The sequence below is a fragment of the Nematolebias whitei genome, chromosome 3 (assembly GCF_014905685.2).
Source record: "Nematolebias whitei isolate Nwh7 chromosome 3, NemWhi1, whole genome shotgun sequence".
Classification (NCBI taxonomy): Eukaryota; Metazoa; Chordata; class Actinopteri; order Cyprinodontiformes; family Rivulidae; genus Nematolebias; species Nematolebias whitei.
Genome location: NC_056500.1, coordinates 20,727,456 through 20,750,632, shown reverse-complemented (window position 1 = coordinate 20,750,632; position 23,177 = coordinate 20,727,456). Strand labels below are relative to the sequence as shown.

General features: G+C 39.6%; 2 protein-coding genes across 2 annotated transcripts in view; one reads left to right on the top strand and one right to left on the bottom strand.

The window, feature by feature from the left end:
- zfr2 (zinc finger RNA binding protein 2) overlaps nucleotides 1–11,039 on the bottom strand; it is a 27,870-nt gene extending 16,831 nt beyond the window's left edge. Inside the window, exons 1-7 of the mRNA XM_037674654.1 lie at nucleotides 10,974–11,039; nucleotides 6,263–6,509; nucleotides 4,423–4,537; nucleotides 3,392–3,619; nucleotides 2,573–2,898; nucleotides 2,175–2,363; nucleotides 1,692–1,935 (exon numbers count right to left, since the gene is read on the bottom strand). Of these exons, the coding sequence (XP_037530582.1) occupies nucleotides 1,692–1,935; nucleotides 2,175–2,363; nucleotides 2,573–2,898; nucleotides 3,392–3,619; nucleotides 4,423–4,537; nucleotides 6,263–6,509; nucleotides 10,974–11,026 (1,402 nt within the window). The 5' untranslated portion in view covers nucleotides 11,027–11,039. The remainder of the gene's footprint in view (nucleotides 1–1,691; nucleotides 1,936–2,174; nucleotides 2,364–2,572; nucleotides 2,899–3,391; nucleotides 3,620–4,422; nucleotides 4,538–6,262; nucleotides 6,510–10,973) is intronic.
- A 667-nt stretch (nucleotides 11,040–11,706) lies between these two features.
- On the top strand, nucleotides 11,707–23,177 carry atcaya (ATCAY kinesin light chain interacting caytaxin a). The gene is made up of 13 exons (XM_037674653.1): nucleotides 11,707–12,340; nucleotides 13,817–13,916; nucleotides 17,812–17,870; nucleotides 17,965–18,210; nucleotides 18,988–19,161; nucleotides 19,258–19,360; nucleotides 19,444–19,575; nucleotides 19,853–19,939; nucleotides 20,920–21,018; nucleotides 21,234–21,269; nucleotides 21,470–21,529; nucleotides 22,549–22,595; nucleotides 23,105–23,177. The coding sequence occupies exons 2-12, from the start codon at nucleotides 13,840–13,842 to the stop codon at nucleotides 22,574–22,576; spliced, it is 1,101 nt and encodes a 366-aa protein (XP_037530581.1). The 5' UTR covers nucleotides 11,707–12,340; nucleotides 13,817–13,839; the 3' UTR covers nucleotides 22,577–22,595; nucleotides 23,105–23,177.

The following is a 23,177-nucleotide window of genomic DNA, read 5'->3' as shown; positions in this document are numbered from 1 at the left end:
TTTTATATATACAGTGGGGAGAACAAGTATTTGATACACTGTTGATTTTTCAGGTTTTCCCTCTTGCAAAGCTTGTAGATGACTGTAATTTTTATTATAGGTACTCTTCAACTGTGAGTGATGGAATCCAAAACAAAAATCCAGAAAAATACAATGTATGATTTTTAAATAATTAATTTCCATTTTATTGTGTGAAATAAGTATTTGATACACCAGAAAAATGAAACTTAATATTTGGTACAGAAACCTTTGTTTGCAATTACAGAGATCAGACGTTTCCTGTAGTTCTTGACCAGGTTTGCACACACTGCAGCAGGGATTTTGGCCCACTCCTCCATACAGATCTCCTCCAGAGCCTTCAGGTTTCGGGGCTGTCGCTGGGCCACACGGACTTTAAGCTCCCTCCAAAGATTTTCTATGGGATTCAGGTCTGGAGACTGGCTAGGCCACTCCAGGACCTTAAGATGTTTCCTACGGAGCCACTCTTTAGTTGCCCTGGCTGTGTGTTTTGGGTCGTTATCATGCTGGAAGACCCAGCCACGACCCATCTTCAGTGCTCTTACTGAGGGAAGGAGGTTGTTGGCCAAAATCTCACGATACATGGCCCCATCCATCCTTCCCACAATATGGTGCAGTCGTCCTGTCCCCTTTGCAGAAAAGCATCCCCAAAGAATGATGTTTCCACCGCCATGCTTCACGGTTGGGATGGTGTTCTTGGGGTTGTACTCATCATTCTTCTTCCTCCAAACATGACGAATGGAGTTTAAACCAAAAAGTTCTATTTTTGTCTCATCAGACCACATGACCTTCTCCCATTCCTCCTCTGGATCATTCAGATGGTCATTTGCAAACTTCAGACGGGCTTTGACATTTGTTGGCTTGAGGAAGGGCACCTTGCGTGCACTGCAGGATTTTAATCCTTGACGGCGTAGAGTGTTACTGATTGTTTTCTTTGAGACTGTGGTCCCAGCTCTATTCAGGTCATTGACCAGGTCCTGCCGTGTAGTTCTGGGCGCATTCCTCACCTTCCTCAAGATCAATGATGCTCCACGAGGTGAGATCTTGCATGGCGCCCCAGACCGAGGGAGATTTTCCGTTATTTTGTATTTCTTCCATTTTCTAATAATTGCACCAACTGTTGTTGCCTTCTCACCAAGCTGCTTGCCTATTGTCCTGTAGCCCATCCCAGCCTTGTGCAGGTCTACAATTTTATCCCTGATGTCCTTACACAGCTCTCTGGTCTTGGGCATTGTGGAGATGCTGGAGTCTGATTGATTGAGTGTGTGGACAGGTGTCTTTTATACAGGTCACGAGTCCAAACAGGTGCAGTTAATACAGGTAATGAGTGGAGAACAGGAGGGCTTCTTAAAGAAGAACTAACATGTCTGTGAGAGCCAAAATTCTTACTGGTTGATAGATGATCAAATACTTATTTCACACAATAAAATGGAAATTAATTATTTAAAAATCATACATTGTATTTTTCTGGATTTTTGATTTAGATTCCATCACTCACAGTTGAAGAGTACCTATGATAAAAAATACAGTCATCTACAAGCTTTGCAAGTGGGAAAACCTGAAAAATCAACAGTGTATCAAATACTTGTTCTCCCCACTGTATATATATATATATATATATATATATATATATATATATATATATATATATATATATATATATAAAAACTTACAAATGCGCGTTATTTTGGAAGGAGCTGATTTCTTGATTGGTGGGGTAGTTTTGGCCGAGGTGTTTGCAGCCACTGGTTTGGGCATCACTGCTGGGGTTGAAATGGTTGAAACTGAGGAAGACACGGACGACGGGACTGTAGGTTTCCCTGCTGTTGAGACTGTTATAGCTGGAGCAGAATTGTTCACCAGCACTGGTTCAGTGGATGGTATCGGTTTTCCAAGCTTGGTGTGAAGTTTCACAACCTTTTCATAAACGACAAAAAAGGAGAAAGATTTTCATCAGTTTAAGGCAGTAGATTATTAATCTCTTTTCAAATCCCTCAGGGAGGTTTTGTTCCTAGTCTTGGCATCTTACATAAAGCTTGTCAGCACATCACACGCATGCTCAGTAACAAAAGCATACCAGCTGTTTGGACTTTATGAAATATCAATTATTAAAGGACATTAGAAAGAGAAAAAAAATGAACAAATGCTTTGCTTACCTTCTGGTGTTTAGCCCCACGAATATGTGCAGCATAGGCGTCCACTCCAGTGCACGATACATCACATAACTCACAGCGTAACTGGGTCTGGACTCCTCTGGGCCCGTTGTTGGTCCCACTCTGTGTCCCTGCCTTTAAGGCTGCTTCCTTTTTCTTATGTTTCTGGCCTTCATTATGTTCCCGGTAGGTCTAATGCAGTAAATCAAACCAGTCAGATTAATAGCAAAAATCAAAGTATATCTGCTGTTAAATTACCTGAATATTAAATATGTTACTTTGTATTAAATGTCAACAATTCATATGTATTTTCCTATTTGTTGATACACTGCAATGCAAATTAGAGCCATTCTGTTACAATATCTCAATATTTGGACTATTAATTGTTTTTTATTGCTTACCAGAGGGCCTGCACAGCTGATCTTGCAAATGTCACAGTAATGAAGCTGAGTCTGCTTGGGAGGCCCTTTAGGCCTCAGCAGTTTGTTCTGGTGAAAAATGGGCTTTTTATATGTGTTTATGGTCGGACCCGTAACCATGTTGCTCCCTGAGTTACTCCAAGAGGAACTTGTCAATTGCTTGTGTAGTGGCTGAACAGTGGTCTGAGGTTGATGGGGCTGCTGAGGTGGAGGCTGAGGCTGGGAGAGAGCCTGCTGAGTCTGCTGGTAATAGGATGGGGTGGATGCAGAGGTGTAGCCAACAGAATCATAGCCAGGGTAGCCAACGCCTGGGATTGAGAAAGCAACAAGAAAGGATCGAGAACAGTTTTTAAAGAAATGAAAGAAGGAAATGGATCAAACATGATGAGTTGCAAAAAAATGCAAGTGGATCATTGTTTTTCTCCTGGGACAACAAAAGGACTGGCATAGTGTGACCAACATGTAGAAGGGAAACTATCAATCTTTTAACTTACAAGGTACTAGAGTGTCTATATTTGAGCCAGCCTGAAAGCAGAATGCAAACTGCAGTAAATAAATGCCATCAGCTTCTGTGTACAGGTAAATATACAGCAGTAAGCACAAACACAGTATTTTCACTGCAGCTGTATTGGATAGTGTTTCTAAAAGGAGTACCATGTTGTCCTTGTGAGACACTAGTACTATAATAGAAATGTAGCACAAATGGAAAAGTCACATTAAAATATCATACACAATTACCATTTAGAATGTGAATTACTTCAAGACAAAAATCTATTTGCCTTATCTGCTATCTTATCTCACCAGAGTAGGAGGAGGCTGAGACAGTGGAGTTGAACGATGAGCCGAGTGTGTAGGATGAAATGGGCGTTGGAGGCTGCTGGACACTGGTGGACATTGGGTAAATGTTATAGCTAGTAGACACGGCGTTGGTGGGGACTATGGGTTTCAGGGCAGTCACCTGCCTGTGAGGCAGAGGAGGCTGACTGTACACAGTGGAAGGAGCTGGGTTGTAAGCACTCTTCACTCCTACTGATATGAAAATGGAAGAGAGAAGCAGAAAATGGCAGAAATGGCATCACTGCAAAGAAAGACACACAATGAGACAGGTTTGCATCCTCTGGGGCTTCCAATTTCCAGCATTGGTAGGTGAGGCAAAATGATTTCAGTAACAAATGAGAAGAAACACATTCCTGCAAATGCTCTGAACACTTAACATTTATGTCCCTCAACCAACATCAACATGGAGTCGTTCTACATCTGTTCTGCAGCAGGACACCAAGTTAAAGCGCATTTAACAGTCTAAAGAATAAAATCTAGTGTTTATTTAATATATAAATATATTTTCATCTTTTTAGTTTAAAGTTTCTGACTGATTTATCGATAGAAAAAAATGACATATTTCACTGCCATGATTTTGTTAAATCACAATAAATGCTAAACAATACCAAAAAAAAAACCCTGCTGACATCTTTACTGCAGCAACTATCCTAAGATCACATCAATAAAACAGACGTCAATATGACAAGCAATATTAAAGAGCTCTATACTAAAAATACTAATAATGTTTCAAAATCTGAGCTAAATTTGAGATAATAAAAAGCAAAAGATAATAGTTGAGATAATAGAAGAAGTTATTTTGTGGGATAAACAACACAATGTTTCCTGGTACTTTTCTGCTCATGGCATGTTATAGTATATGCAGAGCTAAAATCAACTCATTATCTGTGCCATGCACAGGACAAAAAAAACAACAACAAAAAAAAAACATATCTTTCATTCAACAATAAATCCAACATATGACACAACATAAACATTAAAATTAGGTGACTTACCAGCCAGGTAGTAATTATCTGTGGATGTTCTCTGAGCTGGAGTTATACTCGTCTGGTAATACTGTTTGTTGTCATAAGTCGTCACAGCAGCAGGACAGACATAGCTATAGCTGTCCTGTTGACAAAACATCAAATCCAAATGTAACAAGTGTGTGGCATATTTTATGCCTTTCGACACATACAGCAATCTACAGCAATGGCCTGGACAAGCAGAGACCTTGTATAGTGTCTAGGGATGACACATATGTGCATAATATGTGTATCATGTTTCATTAAATTTCCTTTCTGAATCAGAAGTTATGGCCCAGACAAGGAAAAACCTTGTATAAAACTTTACCTTGATTTGTGACCTTGATCTTGGAGCTGGGGTGATGAAAAGTTATGCGACCCTCCACCTAGTGATGATATGTGTACGAATCTAAAAAGGTTAAATCTGGTCCTCTGGACATTCAAAACAAATAAAAAAATTTAAAATTGTAGAAACGTTTCGTCTTTCATCCGAAAGACTTACTCAGTCTGAGGTGCTGTATTCAACTCATTTTTATAAATAGCACCTTCTCGTAGTGGATCAACCAGTTTGCTGCTGACAACCAAAACCAGCTGCTCACATGGTCAAGAAGAACCATCAGCCTAACGATAAATCATTAGCACACTGATGGCTGTTTACTATTCACAGAGATACTAGCAATCACAGCATTGTAAGAGGGGGGCAGTTGAACCCGGAGGCCTCCACCCCTGTTCAATGATGGACGATTTCTTTTCACAAAGATGGCTTCCTTTACTCCTCTCTCAAACCATCGTTCCTCTCTGTCCAGGATGTGAACATCTTCATCCCTGAAAGAGTGACCGCTGGCCTGGAGATGAGTGTAGACCGCAGAGTCCTGGCCTGATGATGTTGATCTTCTGTGCTGGGCCATCCTTTTGGCCAGTGGCTGTTTAGTTTCCCCGATGTAAGACTGATCACAGCCCTCCTGACACTGAACAGCATACACAAAATTACTCTGTTTGTGCGGGGGGACTGGATCTTTGGGATGAACCAGTCTTTGCCGTAATGTATTTTGGGGTTTAAAAGCCACTGGGACGTTATGTTTAGAAAATAAACGTCTCAGTTTCTCTGATACTCCCTCAACATATGGAATGACCACTGGTCTGGGTCTGAGTTCCTCCTTTTCACCTCAGACTGAAGAAGTTTTTCGGAAGAAAGATAAAATGTTTCTACAATTTTTTTTAGTTTTTTTTTAGTTTTTTTTTTAATGTCCAGAGGACCAGATTGAACTTTTTTAGATTTTTCTAACTGGATTATTGAGCATGCATCAGGATATGTGTACGAAGTTTTGTCGAATTATCTTAAGCGAATCAGAAGTTACGTGCGGGACAAGCAAAGACCATGTTTTAACGTTGGCCTTGATTTGTGACCTTGACCTTAGAGCTGGGGTGATGACAAGAGTATGCAACACTCAGTCTAGGGATGATGCATATACAGTATGTAAGAAGTTTCATTGCATTATCTTGAGCAGATCAGAAGTTATGGATGGGACAAGAGAGTTTACTAATGGACGGAAACAAAACCATGATATGTCTGCTTTTCAAAGGGCGTATAAAAAGTCTATAACTTTAGCAAAACATGTCACAAACACATGTACCTGCATATATCTGTTTCACAATTATAAGTGTTAGTGAAAGTCAAGACACGCCTGGAGAAGACTAATGATGCAGTCCTGACATTTTTGTGGTCTAAATAATAATTTCACATTATTTGCACCAAAATGACAGCTGCTAAATAAAATCTAATGTGCAAAAAAGAGAACAAATTATAATTGAAGAAAAAAAAAAGACTGACCGTGCCCGAGTATACCTGGTACGTCTGAGGGGTGGTGGTGGGCTGTGGTGGATCTGGCTGCCTATAGGTGTAATCTGGAGGTGCTTGGTGGCTCTGATAGGTGGGGTAGGGGGCCGAGGCCACAGGTTGGGCTGCCTGGACTGGAGCTGGAGAGTAGGACGCAGTCGCTGCATGGGCCACAGCTGAAGCCTGCTGGACACTGTAGGTGGCTGTAGAGGGATGGGAGTAGGCCGAGGGAGGCTGGGTACTAAAAGAAAGCAAAAAAAAAAAAAAAAGAGAAACGGGTTGAGCTAAGGTGTAAAGAAAAAAAAAAGTAGCACGCCCATGTCATTCGTCATTGAGGGATTTGAATTGTGAATGTTTGTATTTTTCAAGATGAGCTGTTTACTGGACTGGAATTGAACAGAGAAGTAAACCTCAATGATTGTCGTACAAGATATTCGGGTAGGTAGGAGTTACACTGCATAAAAAGGAGGTAGGTATTTTTTGGCTTGCCCAAGGCAGCAGAGTGACGGATCCTGGCATGTGGTGTGAGCAATTTTATCCACCACCAAGCACAATAGCAGAGCCAGGAGTGGTCAGTGGTGGCTTTGGTCATCACAGATTAATCTTAGGCCACACCAATAATTTCAGAAAACTATAGTTTTAAGCAATACAAAACAAGAAAGCAGTTTTCTCAAATGAATGGTGTCAGTTTACATATATGTATGGCGGAGGCCATCTTAGATTTTGACATCACCATCAGGTTATTTCAATTTTTTTCAGGTTATTTTTGAATTCATCATGTCCTGGATGACTGAGAATCTTCACCAGCACCATCAGGTTATAAAAGCACACATGCAGTGAAAGTAATTTAAATACAATTTATTCTACTGAAACATGGCAGGAGTGGCCTACTATTTAAAGAGGTTTTAAGCTTGACTGGCTTAATTATTGTCTAAATATTAACTAAATAGATCCAGATGTATAATTCCATCACGTGGTTCTCTGAACATTTATCACACTCCAAAACACCCAAGTCCAACGCCATCCTAAACATTTCATCCGAATCAAACAGACCAAGAAATCAATCAATTTGTTTGGGCACCTCCACTGACCTGCATACCTGATCTGTTCTTAACCTGCAACAAAAGGGTTCCCAGGCCTCACAGTTAAATGTTCTTCTTTTTGTTTTAGATCAGGGGTCTGCAACCTTTACGATCAAAAGAGCCATTTCATTATCAACTGATGGAATATGGGACAGTTTAAGTTCGTTAGAGGTAGCTTTTCTCACCAGTAGGAGTGGAAAACTAAACACATCCGATGATTGTTAACATTTATTGATATTTTTACATTTTACGACAAAATAAAAGACTGGATTCCTTCCATCCGTCCATTCTTCCATCCATCCATCCATCGTCTTTACCTCTTTCTTTCTTTTTCAGGTTGCAGGTGATCATTTTGCCAATTAAAAAAAAAAAAAAAACAATGAACAGTGCAGGCATATGTGATTTTTTTAATGTACAGTAATTGTGCATTCTACTTTGAAGAAATAAAGCATAAAGTAAAAGTGAGTATAATTTACTCCATGTATTAGTGCTAGTTTCCACATACTGTATCTGCAAAGGAATTGACAGGAAAACGGCTAAAACTAGTCATTTTTTGTTGTGGGTATAACGTCCTATACATTTCAGTTTTATGACAGTTTTGGTCAAAGCTTGAAAGAGCTGCTGCAGAGGGACCAAAGAGCCGCATGTGGCTCCGGAGCTGCAGGTTGCAGATCCCTGGTTTAGACCAAAACATCCTAATCCAATACAAGCCTAATGTTAATTAAATAGTTCAAAGTTCACAACCCTCTTTAAGAGAAAAGACTTGAGTACTGCAGCAAATTTACATTTCTGTCATTTCTGTCATTAATTACAGATCATTGTTTTGTAAGTAAACTTAAGTAAGTAAACTTTATTTATATAGCACCCTTCATAGATAAAATCACAAAGTGCTTCACAGAAATGCATAATACAGGCTTAAAATAAAAACTAAAACAGTAGGAACAGCTGATATCAGTTTGTGATGTCTGATTTGTATTGGTCATCTTTTTAGTTAACAGCTTTTGAATTTTGTAAAACTAACCTACAAATAGACTAAACAAGAGAACTGCATACAGCACATTATGCGCCATTGACAAACGGTTATACAGCAATGCACAAACAATATTTCGCAATGGCACGGACAAGCAAAGAATTGTATAACTTTATGAATTTTGTTAATGTGTGAACTTTACAAATTTATTATTATTATTATTAAACAAATGCAGCAAGTTAAAATCTTTATGTAGAGTAATTGGCAGAAAAGAGCTTTATCATAGACATTATTTTCTTAAAGTTTTTACACTAATTATGCAACTGTACAAAGATCCAGAACATTTGCAAAACGTGTCACTTAGTTTAGGTCTTTCTTGGAGGAAGATTTTATTAAAGCTCTTTTATTAAAAAAAAAAAAATCACACTAAAACTAAACCTACTTTGATTAAATTAGAGGTTTCAATGCCCAGATTTGCATTCAGTATTCTTGCTCCAAATTTAACACAAGTCTAACAAAACAAAGCTCTTTTATTGCCAAACACTGTGCTAAATTACCTTTTTTTTTTTTATTAAGTTTCAACTTTTTCTTTATTGTGTCAGCTGACAGGTTATTTGCTGGGTTTAGGTTTTCAGTCAATAATCCAGCAGCCACAGTATTAAGGCTTACAAGCTTTGCATATTTGGACAAACGCATGATGTTTTTTTATAGCAATTTACAAAGCAATTCAAAAAATGTGTTGCCTTTGAATAGCTCTAAAAAATCTTTCCATTTAAACATTGCCATTAGTTACAAATTTTTCAATCAACTTTATTGACACGACACGTTTCGAAGGCGAAACGTTTCAGCACAAAAAAAGAAACTGTCCAGATGACCTGACTGAAAAATGTTGGATTTTATACGTGGATTATTGAGCATGGACTTTGTTGTTTATTGACATGGGTTTTACAAATCCCTAATTTTGAAGAAACTTGCTGTGTAAATATCTTTGGAGTACAGTTTTTTTTTTTTTAAATGGACCTAACAGATCGCCAACTAATCATACAAAGAAACAACACAACTGTGAGATAATATAAACAGATTTAAAGTGTGCAGTTGATAACACTGTAGTCATCTAGTTTAGTTAATAACATTTAAAATAAATCTTTATATCACAGATGTGTGATATGATGCATTTCTACACTGTTTCCATTTGGTTTGAGACTTTCTCATCTCTCGACTAAATAAAAAAGAAAAAAAATCAGTAATCCGATGTTATTAAATGTTGTAATGTGAAATGGTTTTGTTGCACCGGGGTCTGAGAGGAATGTAATTTCAATCCTGTGTATGCCCTGTACATATTGCAGTTTTTGACAATAAAGTGACTTTGACTTAATATTTTGTTCCATCTTTCAACTGCTCCCTTCTTCAGGGGTCGCCACAGCAAACTAGCTCGCACAAAGACCTGGCACTTGTTTTTATGCCAGATGCCCTTCCTAATAAAACCACAGACCATTGAGTTACCACAGCCCTCTGTGTGGAACAGAGAGCTGTCATCTGGGTACCCAGGGGAGCAGATGTGGGGGTTAAGAGCCTTGCTCAAGGGCCCAGAGTGGGGCAAATGACGGTGGAAGCAGATGTGGGTGTTTCACCTTTTTCACCAACATTTTGATGTTGTCAGTCTGGGGAACTGAACCGGCAACCTTACAATCACAGGCCCACCTTCTCTAACCTCTGAGCCACCACTCCCCCAATCTGATGTTAATACAAGTTAAAATATTTCTAATCCATGTTGCAGTAAATTACAGATTTGTTACCCATCAGTTAGGCAATTAAAAAAGCTTTAATTGTGCAGTTCAGCAGAGTAACAGGTACACTACGGTTTAAAAAGCTTATATCTAAACACTGAGAGGGGTTGTAAAATGTGGTAAGTTTTGGGATGGGCAAACCACCATAGATTGAATACTTTTTGTTACTGAGGGAAACGTGACTTTTTGGAATGTGCACTTTTCTTTTTATTTTGTTTGTTTGTTTTTTGTTGTGGTGTGAAGAAAATATTCTTGTTTACAAGGTTTGTTGACTTTAATGTGACAACCAGGGCAATAGAGCAGGAAACTTTCACAGCACTGATCACGGATTGTAATTCCTGTTTAGATTACCCGTCAATCCCAGTGGAGGGACGATGCTGACTAACTTGGCAGACAGTCTGTAATTGCGGCTGTCTCACTAAATGACCTACCAACCCACAAACATTTACTTCTTGATTTACTCCAAGTCAAAATCTGCACCGTCGAGACACCGGAGTAATCCACGACTGAGGTTTAGCCCTGTTAATTAAAAACACAGGCCAAGAATAAACAAAATCTCACCTCCAGCAGCCATTAGTGGCCCACATAACGATTGGTAAACTTGACTTTTGCTGTAACATTTTAGTACATGAAGTGATAGAAGATCAGCTATAGTTGCTTCCCGACAGAGGATGTCTGCTCACACTGGAGCTAATGTCGGTGAACGCTGGCCTGCGAGCTGCGAGCTAACATTAGCTAACCGTCAACGAACCAGCGTCTCGGGCTATAACAGCTCATTAAACGTCGTGTCTCCATTAAAATCCTTCAGATGCTGGTTCCTGTGGATTAACTCGCATTATGACAACAATTTATAACACTTGAATTACCTGTATTGCGGACCGGCACCATGTGTGTAACCGAAATAGTTGCTAGCAGCCATCTTTTTAGCTCGTAACTGTGCAAACAGCAGTGAACCCGTCAACCTTTGCGTCAAGATAGTTCACCCCCTCTACTGCTTCTGGACGTTCATCGTTAGTCGACCACCTTAAGATTAAAAAAAGAAAATACTTTATGAATTATATGAAAACAATATATTGTGAATGAAAACATTCTATTTTAAGTGAACATTTTAGTGTGTGGATTTTAACGCATCTCGCTTTGTTTAATTTTACCTAATTTCTGCCGTACACAAAGCGAGCGAATGCGGAAGTAGTTGAAAGGTCTCGATTTGTTTATTTATTTGTTTATTTAACCTTTCGTGATATTTGCTGGATGTCACTGAGGACATTTCCAGATCTTTTCTGTCAGTGGTGTTGGCTTTTTCGTTTTTTATAATAATAATAATAATAATTATTATTATTATTATTATTATTATTATTATTATTATTATTATTATTATTATAAAACTGGCTTTGATAGGATCACTTGAAGAATATAAAAGGATCTCTGAAAATGTGACTGCAAATTGTCTGCAACAAACACAACAAACATAATGCTGGAAGTCTGCAGAGGAGATATGATTGGCTAAGAGCAAGTGATGTAAGGGGATGCATAATTAATATTTTGTGGAGACTTGCAGGTTGGAAAGAGATTGGGGCAAGGAAACAGAGGAGAGAGAGGAGAGGCTCTGGGTGGAGAGAGATGCTGTTGCCATGGAAAGCAGCCACATCGGTTTCCTGTGAAAACAACAGCGGGATTATCCAGTGGAGGAAAGGGACATAAAGACTATCACTTGTTTTCTCCCCCAAAATGATGCTCCAGTGTAGGGTTTCAAATTGATGAAAGTGATATTGCAGGGAGATGAAAACATGTTTGTGGATCCAATTAAAGAGAGAACAGAAGAGTGGCCAGATGAGGATGCCAGAACAGATGCATTCCCATTAAAGGAATTGTGTGTCTTGCTGGGGTGGATATGAGTTGAGAGGCAGGCGGCTCACTCCTCACGGCCAATCTTTCCCCAACAAAGGTGGTCAGGGGCGGAGGACAAGAGGGGGAGTCCAGAACAGAGATTGCCCCTGTCTTCAGGCACCTGCTGCTTGCTAGTCGCTGACACCGAGGATACTGAATGACTTTGTCAGTGCACAAGTAGTGTGTGTGTGCATGTGAATCAATGAAAGACAGAGACATAGAAGGAATTTCAGACGGACCGATGTGTCTCTGTTGATGTGGAAGATCAAGAAATTCTCCCTTGAAATCTTTGTATTTGTTACTGAAGAGCAGAGGCGAGGTCTGGAGGGGATCTGTCATTTTTCAAGTGAGTATTGCAACTGACTTATTCTCTATGCATTTATATTCTGACTGAAAAGACATTAGATGTCTAATAACATGTGAAATAATTTTTCTTTCTATTGGATGCTCTATTTGGGGTGACCTACAAAGGCTGCAGAGCCATTTTCCTGCGCTGGTGATGTGCTGCATATGATTGATTCTGCAGTAATGTCTTTTTCACACGGATGTATTTTCAAGCAGTGCCTTTCACTAACATGTGAATGGTTTGTACAGTTAATGTTGACTTTTTTCCCCACCTTGCTCATGTCATCATCATAAAATGAAGGTCGATTTTTCCTTATAGCATTTTGTTGAAGTCTTCAGTGATCTGAAATTATTGTTTGAATATATCTGACTTTGGTTCCTGATTCACAGCCTTCTAGTCTGTATTAAATTTGGCTTCATAAGTGAGATCTGTTATCATGGTTGTGCTCTTTTATGTGGGCTCACAGATCTTTGAAAACGTCTTATTTCTTCTGTGTGAGCACTGGCAAATTTCCAGTTTGTGTTTTCCCACGAGGGTGACTGCCAACAAAATCATTCTGCTCCTAATAATTATTTCACTGGAATTCATGTTACATTACATTTCATTATCAATAACAGTGTTGACAGAAATCTATTCAATCCATTCGCTTCCCATCATGTTGCTTTATATGCAGCCGTTTCCTCGGGATCTTCTGCTTCCAACTTCAACCTCCATCAGAGACCTGGAAATGATTTGCCAAAGGGAATAATCTCCTCAGCATCACAGATTTCATACATGATAGCAAAACGACAAAAACAACTGTCTTTTTAGGTCTTATTAGACACCCCACATTCAAAACACGACTTGCACCACTGGTAATAACACACCTCTTTGTCTAAATAATGCATCTGGATGGTAATGTTTTATTTATCCTGGAGCAGTGGAGGACCCTTTAATACCACCAGTAAGTTCTCCTTGTTGCACAAAGCCTTTGTCAGATTGTCTCTTCTTTTCATCTTATTAAGGTCAGATGAATGAATATACTTGAAGGGAAGTTTTTTTTTTCTGTAGTGACAAAATACCTCAGTGTGATTGAAAATCAAAAGGCAACAGTTTTGCTAGATCAAAAACCAGTGAGGTCGGATTAGACCAGAATGTTGTGCTCCATGCCATAATCCTGAAATGTATTTGTAACATTTGACTTGAGGGGGAAGCTGAGACCAAGAAAACAGTTCGTCACATGTCTCTCACATGTGCTTCTGTGGGCAGGATGGGTGCAAAACACATGATTTTAAGTAGTTTCAGAACCTTACTGTGATGAAAAGAAGTAAATTATAGTGAAAGCCTCCCATTTTACTGTTTTCCCCTTTTTTGTTGTTCAAGACAGAAACATGCTTCTGCTGGTCATCCATTCAGCCTGAAACACACTAACAGTATAAGTTCACTTTTCACTTTAAATGTTAATTAATCATCAAAAATGTATCTTCACTTCTCCAGGCTCCTGCTCGCCTCTCTGAGGGATGGGCACCACTGAGGCGACTCTACGAATGGAGAACATGGAGGTAAAAGACGAGTGGCAGGATGAAGACTTCCCCAGGTGAGATTTCTTAATTTGATGGGGTTTTTTTTAAAACTATCCTATCAAAGCTACAGAGACGTCAATAACTGCACACTGTGGTGAAAAAAGTGTGATGACACAACAGAGTACAGCAATGTTTTGTCTCTGTACCAAGGTTTTGAGTCAGTCTTTATTTTTTTTACATATTTAGCTTCTAAAAACTGTTGTGTAGTCATTTAATCAATAATTTGAGATGGTTCCCCAGATTACACACTTTTGCAGCTTTTTTTTTTATTTGTTTTAAATCCAGTACCTAAGCATTTTCAGAGAAACTGTGTTTGTTGTTTGCTTGTTTGTTGAGGCCAGTGGTTCCCAACCCTGGTCCTTGAGGAACACCATCCTGCATGTTTTAGCTGTTTCTTCTTATTCTTCTTCTGTGAGGTTTTACGGCAGCTTACATTCCTCAAGGTGTATTACCGCCATCTAAAGGTACTACTTAGAACTAGTAAGTGCTCCGATAAACTTAGATTCTCTTGTATAAACCTGTTGTCCTCAGGAAATACATAAAGTATTTGCATCCATGTTTACTGGATCCCCATTCTAATATGCTCTTCAAACATATAGGACTTGTTACGTCATTTGTCATTTGGTCCAGTAGACGTTTCCTTTCGGTTGAATATTTTAAACAGTCCAAAATAACATGTTTCACAGTTTCTGTACTTTGGCAAAAGTCACAATGTCCACTATTATGTTTCCCTATAATAAACAAAGTACTGTTCAGATTTGTATGACCTATTCTTAATCTTGCTAATATAGATCCCTCTCTCCTATTTCCTCCACAATACCTGGAACTGTAGACTGTATTCTGTATTGCATATAGTTGTCTTCCCCTTGTTTCATGTTCCCACTTCTGTTGCCATAACTGATTAATATGCTTCCATACAATACTTTTACCTTCTGTTTTGCATAATTGGATATTTATGTCTACATTGTCTATATTATTAGCATTTTTAGCAATCTGATCAGCCTTTTCATTTCCCTGAATCCCTCTATGTGCAGGTACCCACATAAACACAATACTTCTTCCTTCCTTGACCAGCTGAGAATGAACAATCTTAGTTCTGATTAATAAATCCAGTCTTGATTTTGAAGTTCCTGATTTTAGCTGTTTCCCTTTGACACGCATGATTTGAATGATTTGGTGATTAACGAGCTTCAGCAGAACTTAAGAAAGCAATTAAATCACTGAATCAGGTGTGTTGAAGCAGGGAAACAGCTAAAACATGCAGGATGGTGTTCCTCAAGGACCAGGGTTGGGAAACACTGGTTTAGGCCACTTCATTTTTGCCCCATGAATAATTCAGGCTCCTAAACTCAAGGGGATAACCTGTGTTTTTTTGTTTGTTTATATAATTATTAAACAAGTTAAAAATAAATCAATAATTGCACTTTGTTACCAGCAGCCTGCCACAAAAATATAAATTTGTTCTACAGTATTTTCTTTGGTTTAATCGATGAAGAATAACATGATTTGACTGAAACAACTACAAAAAAAAATTTTTTAAAACAATTACACTCCAACAAGAGGATTATCAGAGTCATTAGCTGAAATCAGCTGAGGATGATCATTCTATCTCAGGTCTTTGACAGAACTTGATTTTTTAAGACATGACTTTCAGATACTTTTCATCTGCTGGAGGAGAGGTTTGTGGTTTTTGTATACATTTTCTTTCATTCTGGATGGGACTTTTTTTTTTTTTTTTGCAACAGCCATTTAGAAGATCTAAGATCTTCAGTTACTTGTCTGCTCCAGTGTTTTTCAGCCTGCCTGCCTCTCTCACCTGCCCCCAGTCAGCTCAGGTGCCTCCAATTACCTCTGCTTTATTCAGTCTCCTTCCACCTCCACCTCAGCAGTGCCTTGTTCCATTCCACATAAGGTTTGGCTTTCCTTTGCTTCTCATTCATCATATGATCATCTTGAGTTTTTGATGTGGTGCCTTGCCAGCCTTTATTTTCTGTTAAAGGAAAGTTTGATGTTTGGAACTCCTTGAGTCTATCCTGGGTCCAGTCTTACCACAAACCTGACAGACGAGGGCTGAATGACTGCTGAACATTGTTGAAGATGAAACCAAAATCTTCAACACTTAGCTCAAACTAAAACATGCCATCTAAAAGTAGCTAAATGCATCAAAACACTAGCTAAAAGCTACTGGTATTAAAAGGCTGACTAAAAGCTTAAACACAGCAGTAGATAAACCATTGCATTACCTAAAAGTAGCAGAAGTTTGGCTTAAGTAAATAGAATGGTTTTTGACTGAAGTGATCCTATTGAATGACTAGGAGAAAATGGTAAATGGAAATGGTTAAAAATACATCATTTGCTGAATGAGTCTGAGTATTTTGATATAATTGGCACAAAGAATACAAAAAGTTAATTGCAAAAATTACGTAAAATTAACAGGAAAAGAAGAATAGTTCAATTTAGTTTATTAGTGTGAAAACTGCATTCACAGAGTTAAAGCAGTCTTCGAAGATCAAGTATAGTTCAGAAACAATGGGTGTTTTGTCAGGACACAGAGCAGGAGTTGTGGTGTGAGGCTCCATTCCCCCCCCCCCCCCCCCCCACTCCTCTCATCCCTCCCTCATCATATGGGGAGGAATCAAGGGAGCAGGTGCAGCTCTGTCTGTAAATAGTCTTAGGCTACGTCATGTGATGCAGCAGCAGTCAACAACACCACTTCAGGAAAATGGAGGCAGGTTTTGGCTAAAGACAGAAGAACATCCCGGAGCGGCTGGAGGACACTGAGGGATGCTCGGCGTGTCAGAGATGAGTAGGGAGGACAGGGAATGAGTAAGCAACTCAAACCTAAAGGTCGAAAAGCAAGTTTGCATCAGCGCTGACAAAAGCAAGCAGCTCCGTGCTCTCTGCTCCAGGTAGGCTTGACTTGTTCCAATTTGACAATGAATCCATCGAAAGGAAGAGATGAGCTTGTTTCGTTGAAAAATAAATCTCCTGCAGTAAGTTTGAATAGAGCAGCCTTTATTTTTGACAGGAGAAGCTTTGCACCAGTTATCCCTGCAGGCAGAAGCCAATATTGTGGATTCAGGAGGAACACACAGTCACACACCATCCTCCTATTAGCTTTCACCGGACTGCAGCTAAAACTGATGACTGCTCTGCAGCCCTCTGCAGCTGTTTAAACCAGATTACGCTTTGCAGTTCCTCCTTTTCACTGATCCATTACAAACATGCGTGTGTGTGTGCATTTTCTCTATTTGGCCTGCACAATATTCAACACAAACACAAAGATTTTGACTCAGTGTTTGAGTCAAAGACAAGCGAGACCTGTTTTTGTCTTTCATTTCTTGCTTTTTCTCCTGTTTCTCCTCCCCTCCCTCTCTGCTGTGACTCCCACCCTGCCCGGCAGCTCAGTAATCTGCAAGTTTCCCCAAGAGACAGGTGGAGCTCGACTGTCTTCTGCTCCCAGATCAGTGATAACACCCACTTCTTGACGGGTTCATTGAACAGTATCCTAATTTTATTTTTCTTTTGGCTGCTCCCTTTGTCCTGGGTCGTCACAACAAACTAGCTTGCACAAAGACTTAGCAATTGTTTTTTACACCAGATGCCCTTCCTGATATAACCACGGAGCTACCACAGCCTCTGTGTGGAGCAGAGAGCTGCCTTCTAGAGTGCCAGGGAGAGCAGATGGTGGGAATTAAGGGCCTTGCTCAAGGGCCCAGAGTGGAGGCAGGTGTGGGTGTTACACCTTTCCCAACCACATTCTGATATCTATCCGGGGGGCTTGAACCTGCAACTTTCCAGTCACAGGCTCGCCTTCTCTATCCTCTGTGCCATGCAAACAGTATCCAAATTACAAAACTTAGTTTAATAAAAAAGGTTTAAAACATGCGGCTTGTGTTTTCTCTGCAGACCTCTACCAGAGTACGGAGACATGGATCTCAGCTGTGGTCTTACAGACAATGGAGTGTGTGAGTAAAAGTCAAACACCACTGAATTTAAACCGAAACAACACAACATGTGGCATAATGTCGAGCTGCTTCTGCTTCATCCCCCCTGCTGTAGCTCTTCCTAACTCGCTGCATGTGAGCCCACCTGGAGGTGGAGGAGGTGTCTCATCTCATCGTAAACGGAGGACACTGGTTGCCCCGGAGATGAATTTGTCCTTGGATCAGAGTGAAGGTTCTCTGCTGTCAGATGATTTCCTGGACACGCCGGATGACCTGGACATCAACGTGGACGACATCGATACTCCGGATGAAACTGACTCACTGGAATTTATAACTAACGGGAACGACCTGGAGTGGGAAGGTAGGAGGCCAAAACTACCCAGTCTGTACTTTGGGACAGGAAACTGGTTTAAATGGGAATAATGTAACAATGTTGAATTTGTTTTTGGTTTAGTTGGCAATGGATTGGTTTGTGTGTGTGTGTTTCTTTTAAGTATTTGTCCAAAATATATATTGAAGACCAAAACTTTTATTTGAAATAGTCAAAAATCTGCAACACTTATTCTAATCTGGGTCTAATAAACATTAAAACTTTAGCTTGTTCTTTGGCAGAATTATCACCGACTCCCAAATGATAAAGGTGAAGAATATTTGTCTACCAAAATAACTCAACCACTGAACAATATTAACAAAACTTGCAGAAAGTAATTAATGCATGTGCAGCTATAAGTGATTAACTTCGAAGTTAAGATGGCTGCAACAACAAATTGACCTTAAATTAAACAAAAGGGCTGTAACTAAGTCAATTTTACAGATTGCAATCAAATTTGGTGTACAAGTAGCTCAGAGTAATTCATAACACATAAATGTGACGTAGCAGTAAGTTTTAACCAAAACTGTGCAACTGTTCCTCACCATAAGATGATCTTAAGCTAAAACTCTGTTATGAAAGATGGCGGGCGATGCGCATTTCTTTAAGTAATGCTAGACCTCTTCATCTGAAATGAATCCTTTAACTTTTTGTTAAAAAATAAACTTAGTTTTCTGGTTGTGTTTTTTAGTAACGCCTTCATGATTGTTCACAAAATACTGTATGAAAAGATGCTACATGCATAAATTTAAATTTGTCCTCGTCCAGATGATACGCCGGTGGCCTCGGCCAAAGCAGGTCCTGCTGATGGCTCGGGGGGAGCGGGTGAGGATGGAAATGCCAACTGCGGGCGTCTGTGGAGAACGGTGCTCATCGGGGAGCAGGAGCATCGTATCGACATGCAGATCATCAGACCTTACCTGCGGGTGATCACACATGGAGGTCAGTGTCAGCCTGGGGAGGACTCTTCAACATTTGTGCAACAAATCTCCCAGAAACATCTGAAACGTTCTTCACTTGACTCCCGTCTTTCATCAGGCTATTATGGAGAAGGCCTGAACGCCATCATCGTGTTCTCTGCTTGTTATCTGCCTGACAGCGGCTGTTCAGACTACCACTACGTCATGGAAAACCTCTTCCTGTACGAACCGAGCTGACATCGACGCTCTGCACTTGTATACAACAGCTTTGATAGAAAGTGATGATAAATCCTCTGACCTGCAGGTATGTGGTTAGCAGCCTGGAGATGCTCGTGGCTGAAGATTACCTGATCATCTACATGAATGGAGCCACTCCTCGGAGTAAGATGCCCGGGATCAGCTGGCTGAAGAAATGCTACCAAATGATTGACAGGAGGTAAAAGGAAATGAACGTGAAAACTGTGGAGGGTCCTCCTCCCCATTTATAAAACGGTTCTCCAGCAGCAAAAGCATGATGCTGATGTTGTCAGGAGAGAGCAATGAGAAGTTTCACACACAATGATTTGACGGTGACTCACGGCCTCATTTACAGCCACACGGACTCGATTCATATCAGTAATGTTTGATTTCCTCTGTGCTCTGCATAGATTCACTTTAAACTCACCCAGCAGTGGCTCCTTACTAACCAGGGGTTTTGTTTGTGTTGGGAGCAGACTGAGGAAGAACCTGAAGTCGCTGGTCATCGCTCATCCCACGTGGTTCATCCGCACAGTTCTAGCTATATCCAGACCTTTTATCAGGTAATGACAACAATCCAAGTGCTGAACTCTTCTGTTAAAATCCTTCTATGCAGTAAAGGAACATGTAGCTTTTTGGTTGAACATTGTGCAGAAATAATGATCTGTTGTGTTAGGAATGACTCCCAGCTACTACCACGTTTAATTTCAGCTGAATATCTGTAAATTTGACAGAGTTGTATTGAATGTTTGCTTAGGTCAACTAGCTGTGGCAACCATCTTGAATTGGACTGACTCCATAAAAATGAGTATTAAATGTACAGCTAGTGGATAGTTTCTAAAAGTTTCTCTGAGATCTGTCCAGTGGTAAAGATTTTGCTAACAGACATGTTGACTTGAACAGTAATTTACGTTTTTAGCGTAAACATTCTACAATGTGTAGAGATCAAAATATGTTAATGACTTTCAGCTACCGTTACACCAAGTTTTAGGTATTTTAAAGCCATTTTTGTGTTACTCAACGTCAGTTGGCTTTGGTAGCCATCTTGCTTTTGGTTAACTCCAGAAATTAATTTTGTAGCTGTATACACAATGATCACTTTACGAGTTTCCTTAAAAGTAATTCAAATCAAATGAACACATGAACATTTTCCCTTTTTGTCTTCAGTGATATGTTGACAACTTATAGTGTCCCAATATGTTGAATGTCTTGGACATTAGGACTGAGTGACTGGCTGAACTTTAGTGAACTCAAATCAAGCGTGGTACAAATAAATACCAGCCCACATTTACCTGGTCGTGCTTAAACTCGGATCATTGCACATTTCCATCCCCAAGAAAGGCTGGTTTCAAAACTAAACTACTGGTTTAACAGATCAAATAAAAAGGTGTGCTGATGCCGAAATGCTTCCAGATGTGCTGACACCCATCTTGATATACAGATTTAGTCAACTGAAACGATATGATCTCGTGTTTTGCTTTGAAATGACTGTTCACACAGTAAATAAACTAACCACTGCAGTTGCCCCTGTTTCCCTCCACAGTGTGAAGTTCATGAATAAGATCCAGTATGTGCACGGTCTGGATGAGCTTGCACACATTGTCCCCATGGAGCACGTCCATGTTCCTGAGTGTGTGGTGCAGTAAGTATTTTTCTCCTCTAGGTGGCGAACATGAGCTGCAGCAGAGCATGTCTGCAGTCTGGCTGTGAAGGACTAATGTAAATCTAACAAAGTCTACTGGGATTTTATTTTAAAAAACGTAAAATGAAATTAAGTTTCCAGTTCTGGGAAAATGTTTAGATTAATGGATTAAGTTTGATTTAAGGATCTAACAGTGTAACTCTTTTTATGTTTAGATTTGATGAAGAGAGGATTAAAGCCCGAAGGGAAAGGTAAAATAAATTAGTTATCTATTTTTGATAAAGATTACTCACCTTCATACATATTACTTAAACTGGATTGAAATGAGGCTAAAGCACTCATCTGAATTCATTGGTTTAACAAGAATGCCTCTGGATTCTCTGAAAAACCTGGCGACAGCAATACTGCCTACAGAAACAATGTATGGTGTGTGTGTGTGTGTTTTGTATAGGATGGAGCGGGAGCAGGGTCAGCAGACAGTCCCACAGGAGCCAATTAAAAAGTCTGAAAGGTAGCAAAACATCCTGAATCTTTATTTTACACGCAGCATAATTTACCACAGGGGGATTTGAAAGTTAGTCAGGATGCAAATGTGGGTCATAAAACACACAGTGGGAGCCCAGATGGATTCCAGGGTGCAAATATAACTTTTAAAATCAAAGTATTGTTTCCTCATTTCATCATGCATGAGCAGCAACATCTGTTTGCTTCAGCATTTATAGATGGGAGTAGGGGTTGAATGGTCGACTAGTTGATTCTAGGCGATCTCACGAGCACAACTCCACAGGTTTCTTTTAATTTTATTATCTGAAAAAAATTAAAATAAAAACAGGGGACGCACCACCACCAGTTGATAATCCACCACTGCCGCGTGGTTTATTTTATTTAGTAGATTAAATAAAATTAAACTAACTCTTGCAGCTTAATAATAGTTTTTGTTTTCCTGTTACTTATTTGCAGTATGATGAATGGTAGTAGCATAAATATATGCTCCTGATGTTTTGTCGTTCTTTTTTTGTAAATAATAAAGAATGTTTTTTTGTGAATAGCATCTTGAGTTCCTATGATGTCATATCGACTAGTCGACGGCGACTTTTCTCATGTTGAAGTCAACTTAAAAAAATATGTAGTCGTTCAACCCCTAGTTGGGAGTCACAAGTTGTTTTCTGAGTTTGGGGGAGTGGTGGCGCAGAGGTTAAAAGATGGGCCTGTGATCGGAAAGTCGCAGGTTCAACTCCCGGTACCGTCGACATCAAAATGTGGGTGGAAAAGGTGGAACACCCACACCTCCCTCCACCCTCATTCGCCCCACTCTAGGCCCCCAAGCAAGGCCCTCAACACCCACCATCCGCTCCCTAAACAGGTCTCTCTTGAAAATGAGTTCTCGTGGCTCAATGAGACTACCTGGATAAATAAAGGGTAAATGAAACAAAAAAAAATGTTTTCTGAGTCTGAAATGGAAAATTATGTGAAAACTGCATTTTTAGGTTTCTTATCTTAAAATGTTTGTGTCATTTTTATCATTTTCAGGCCAAACTCAATGATTGCAGGGTTGTGAGAAGGACAGAAGTGTGAAGGTAATATGAACGGCTGCTGTTTTCCTGTTTTAGCCACAAGATGACTCTGTGCTGCAGTGGGTTAATCTGGTCACCCAGCAGGCTCCAGTTTACACACCCTGTCTGTATAGAGTTACACATTTCTGCAGAGAAAATTATCATGAATATCCTGGCTCATTTTGTCACTGTAGAACAGCTGTGGGCAATGTTTGCCCCCCGTCCCAGAGGGGCAAATCAAGATATTTAAAATGACTGAAAAGCCGTAAAGTGAACTGGATTTTTTTTTTCCAAGACAGATAATCTGGAAAATTTATAAAAAAATTTAGTAGCATAATTAGCATGCTCGAAGTAAATGTCTCCCATGTCCTCTTTAGAAATGGAAGATGTACTTTTTGTAAACTAGCTCTTGTGACAATATATTTGAAAGTTTTTAAGGTTCGGTCTATTTCTAGAAACATAACTTAAAAAAAAAAAGTTATAATAATTTTATCATAAAGTTGAAAATGATTTTCACTCTTTTCTGTCCACAGTCCACAGAATCCACACCGCCTCATATTTTGCTTAACCAACCTGCAGCTGAGGTTTGTCACTGTTTTCCAGTCG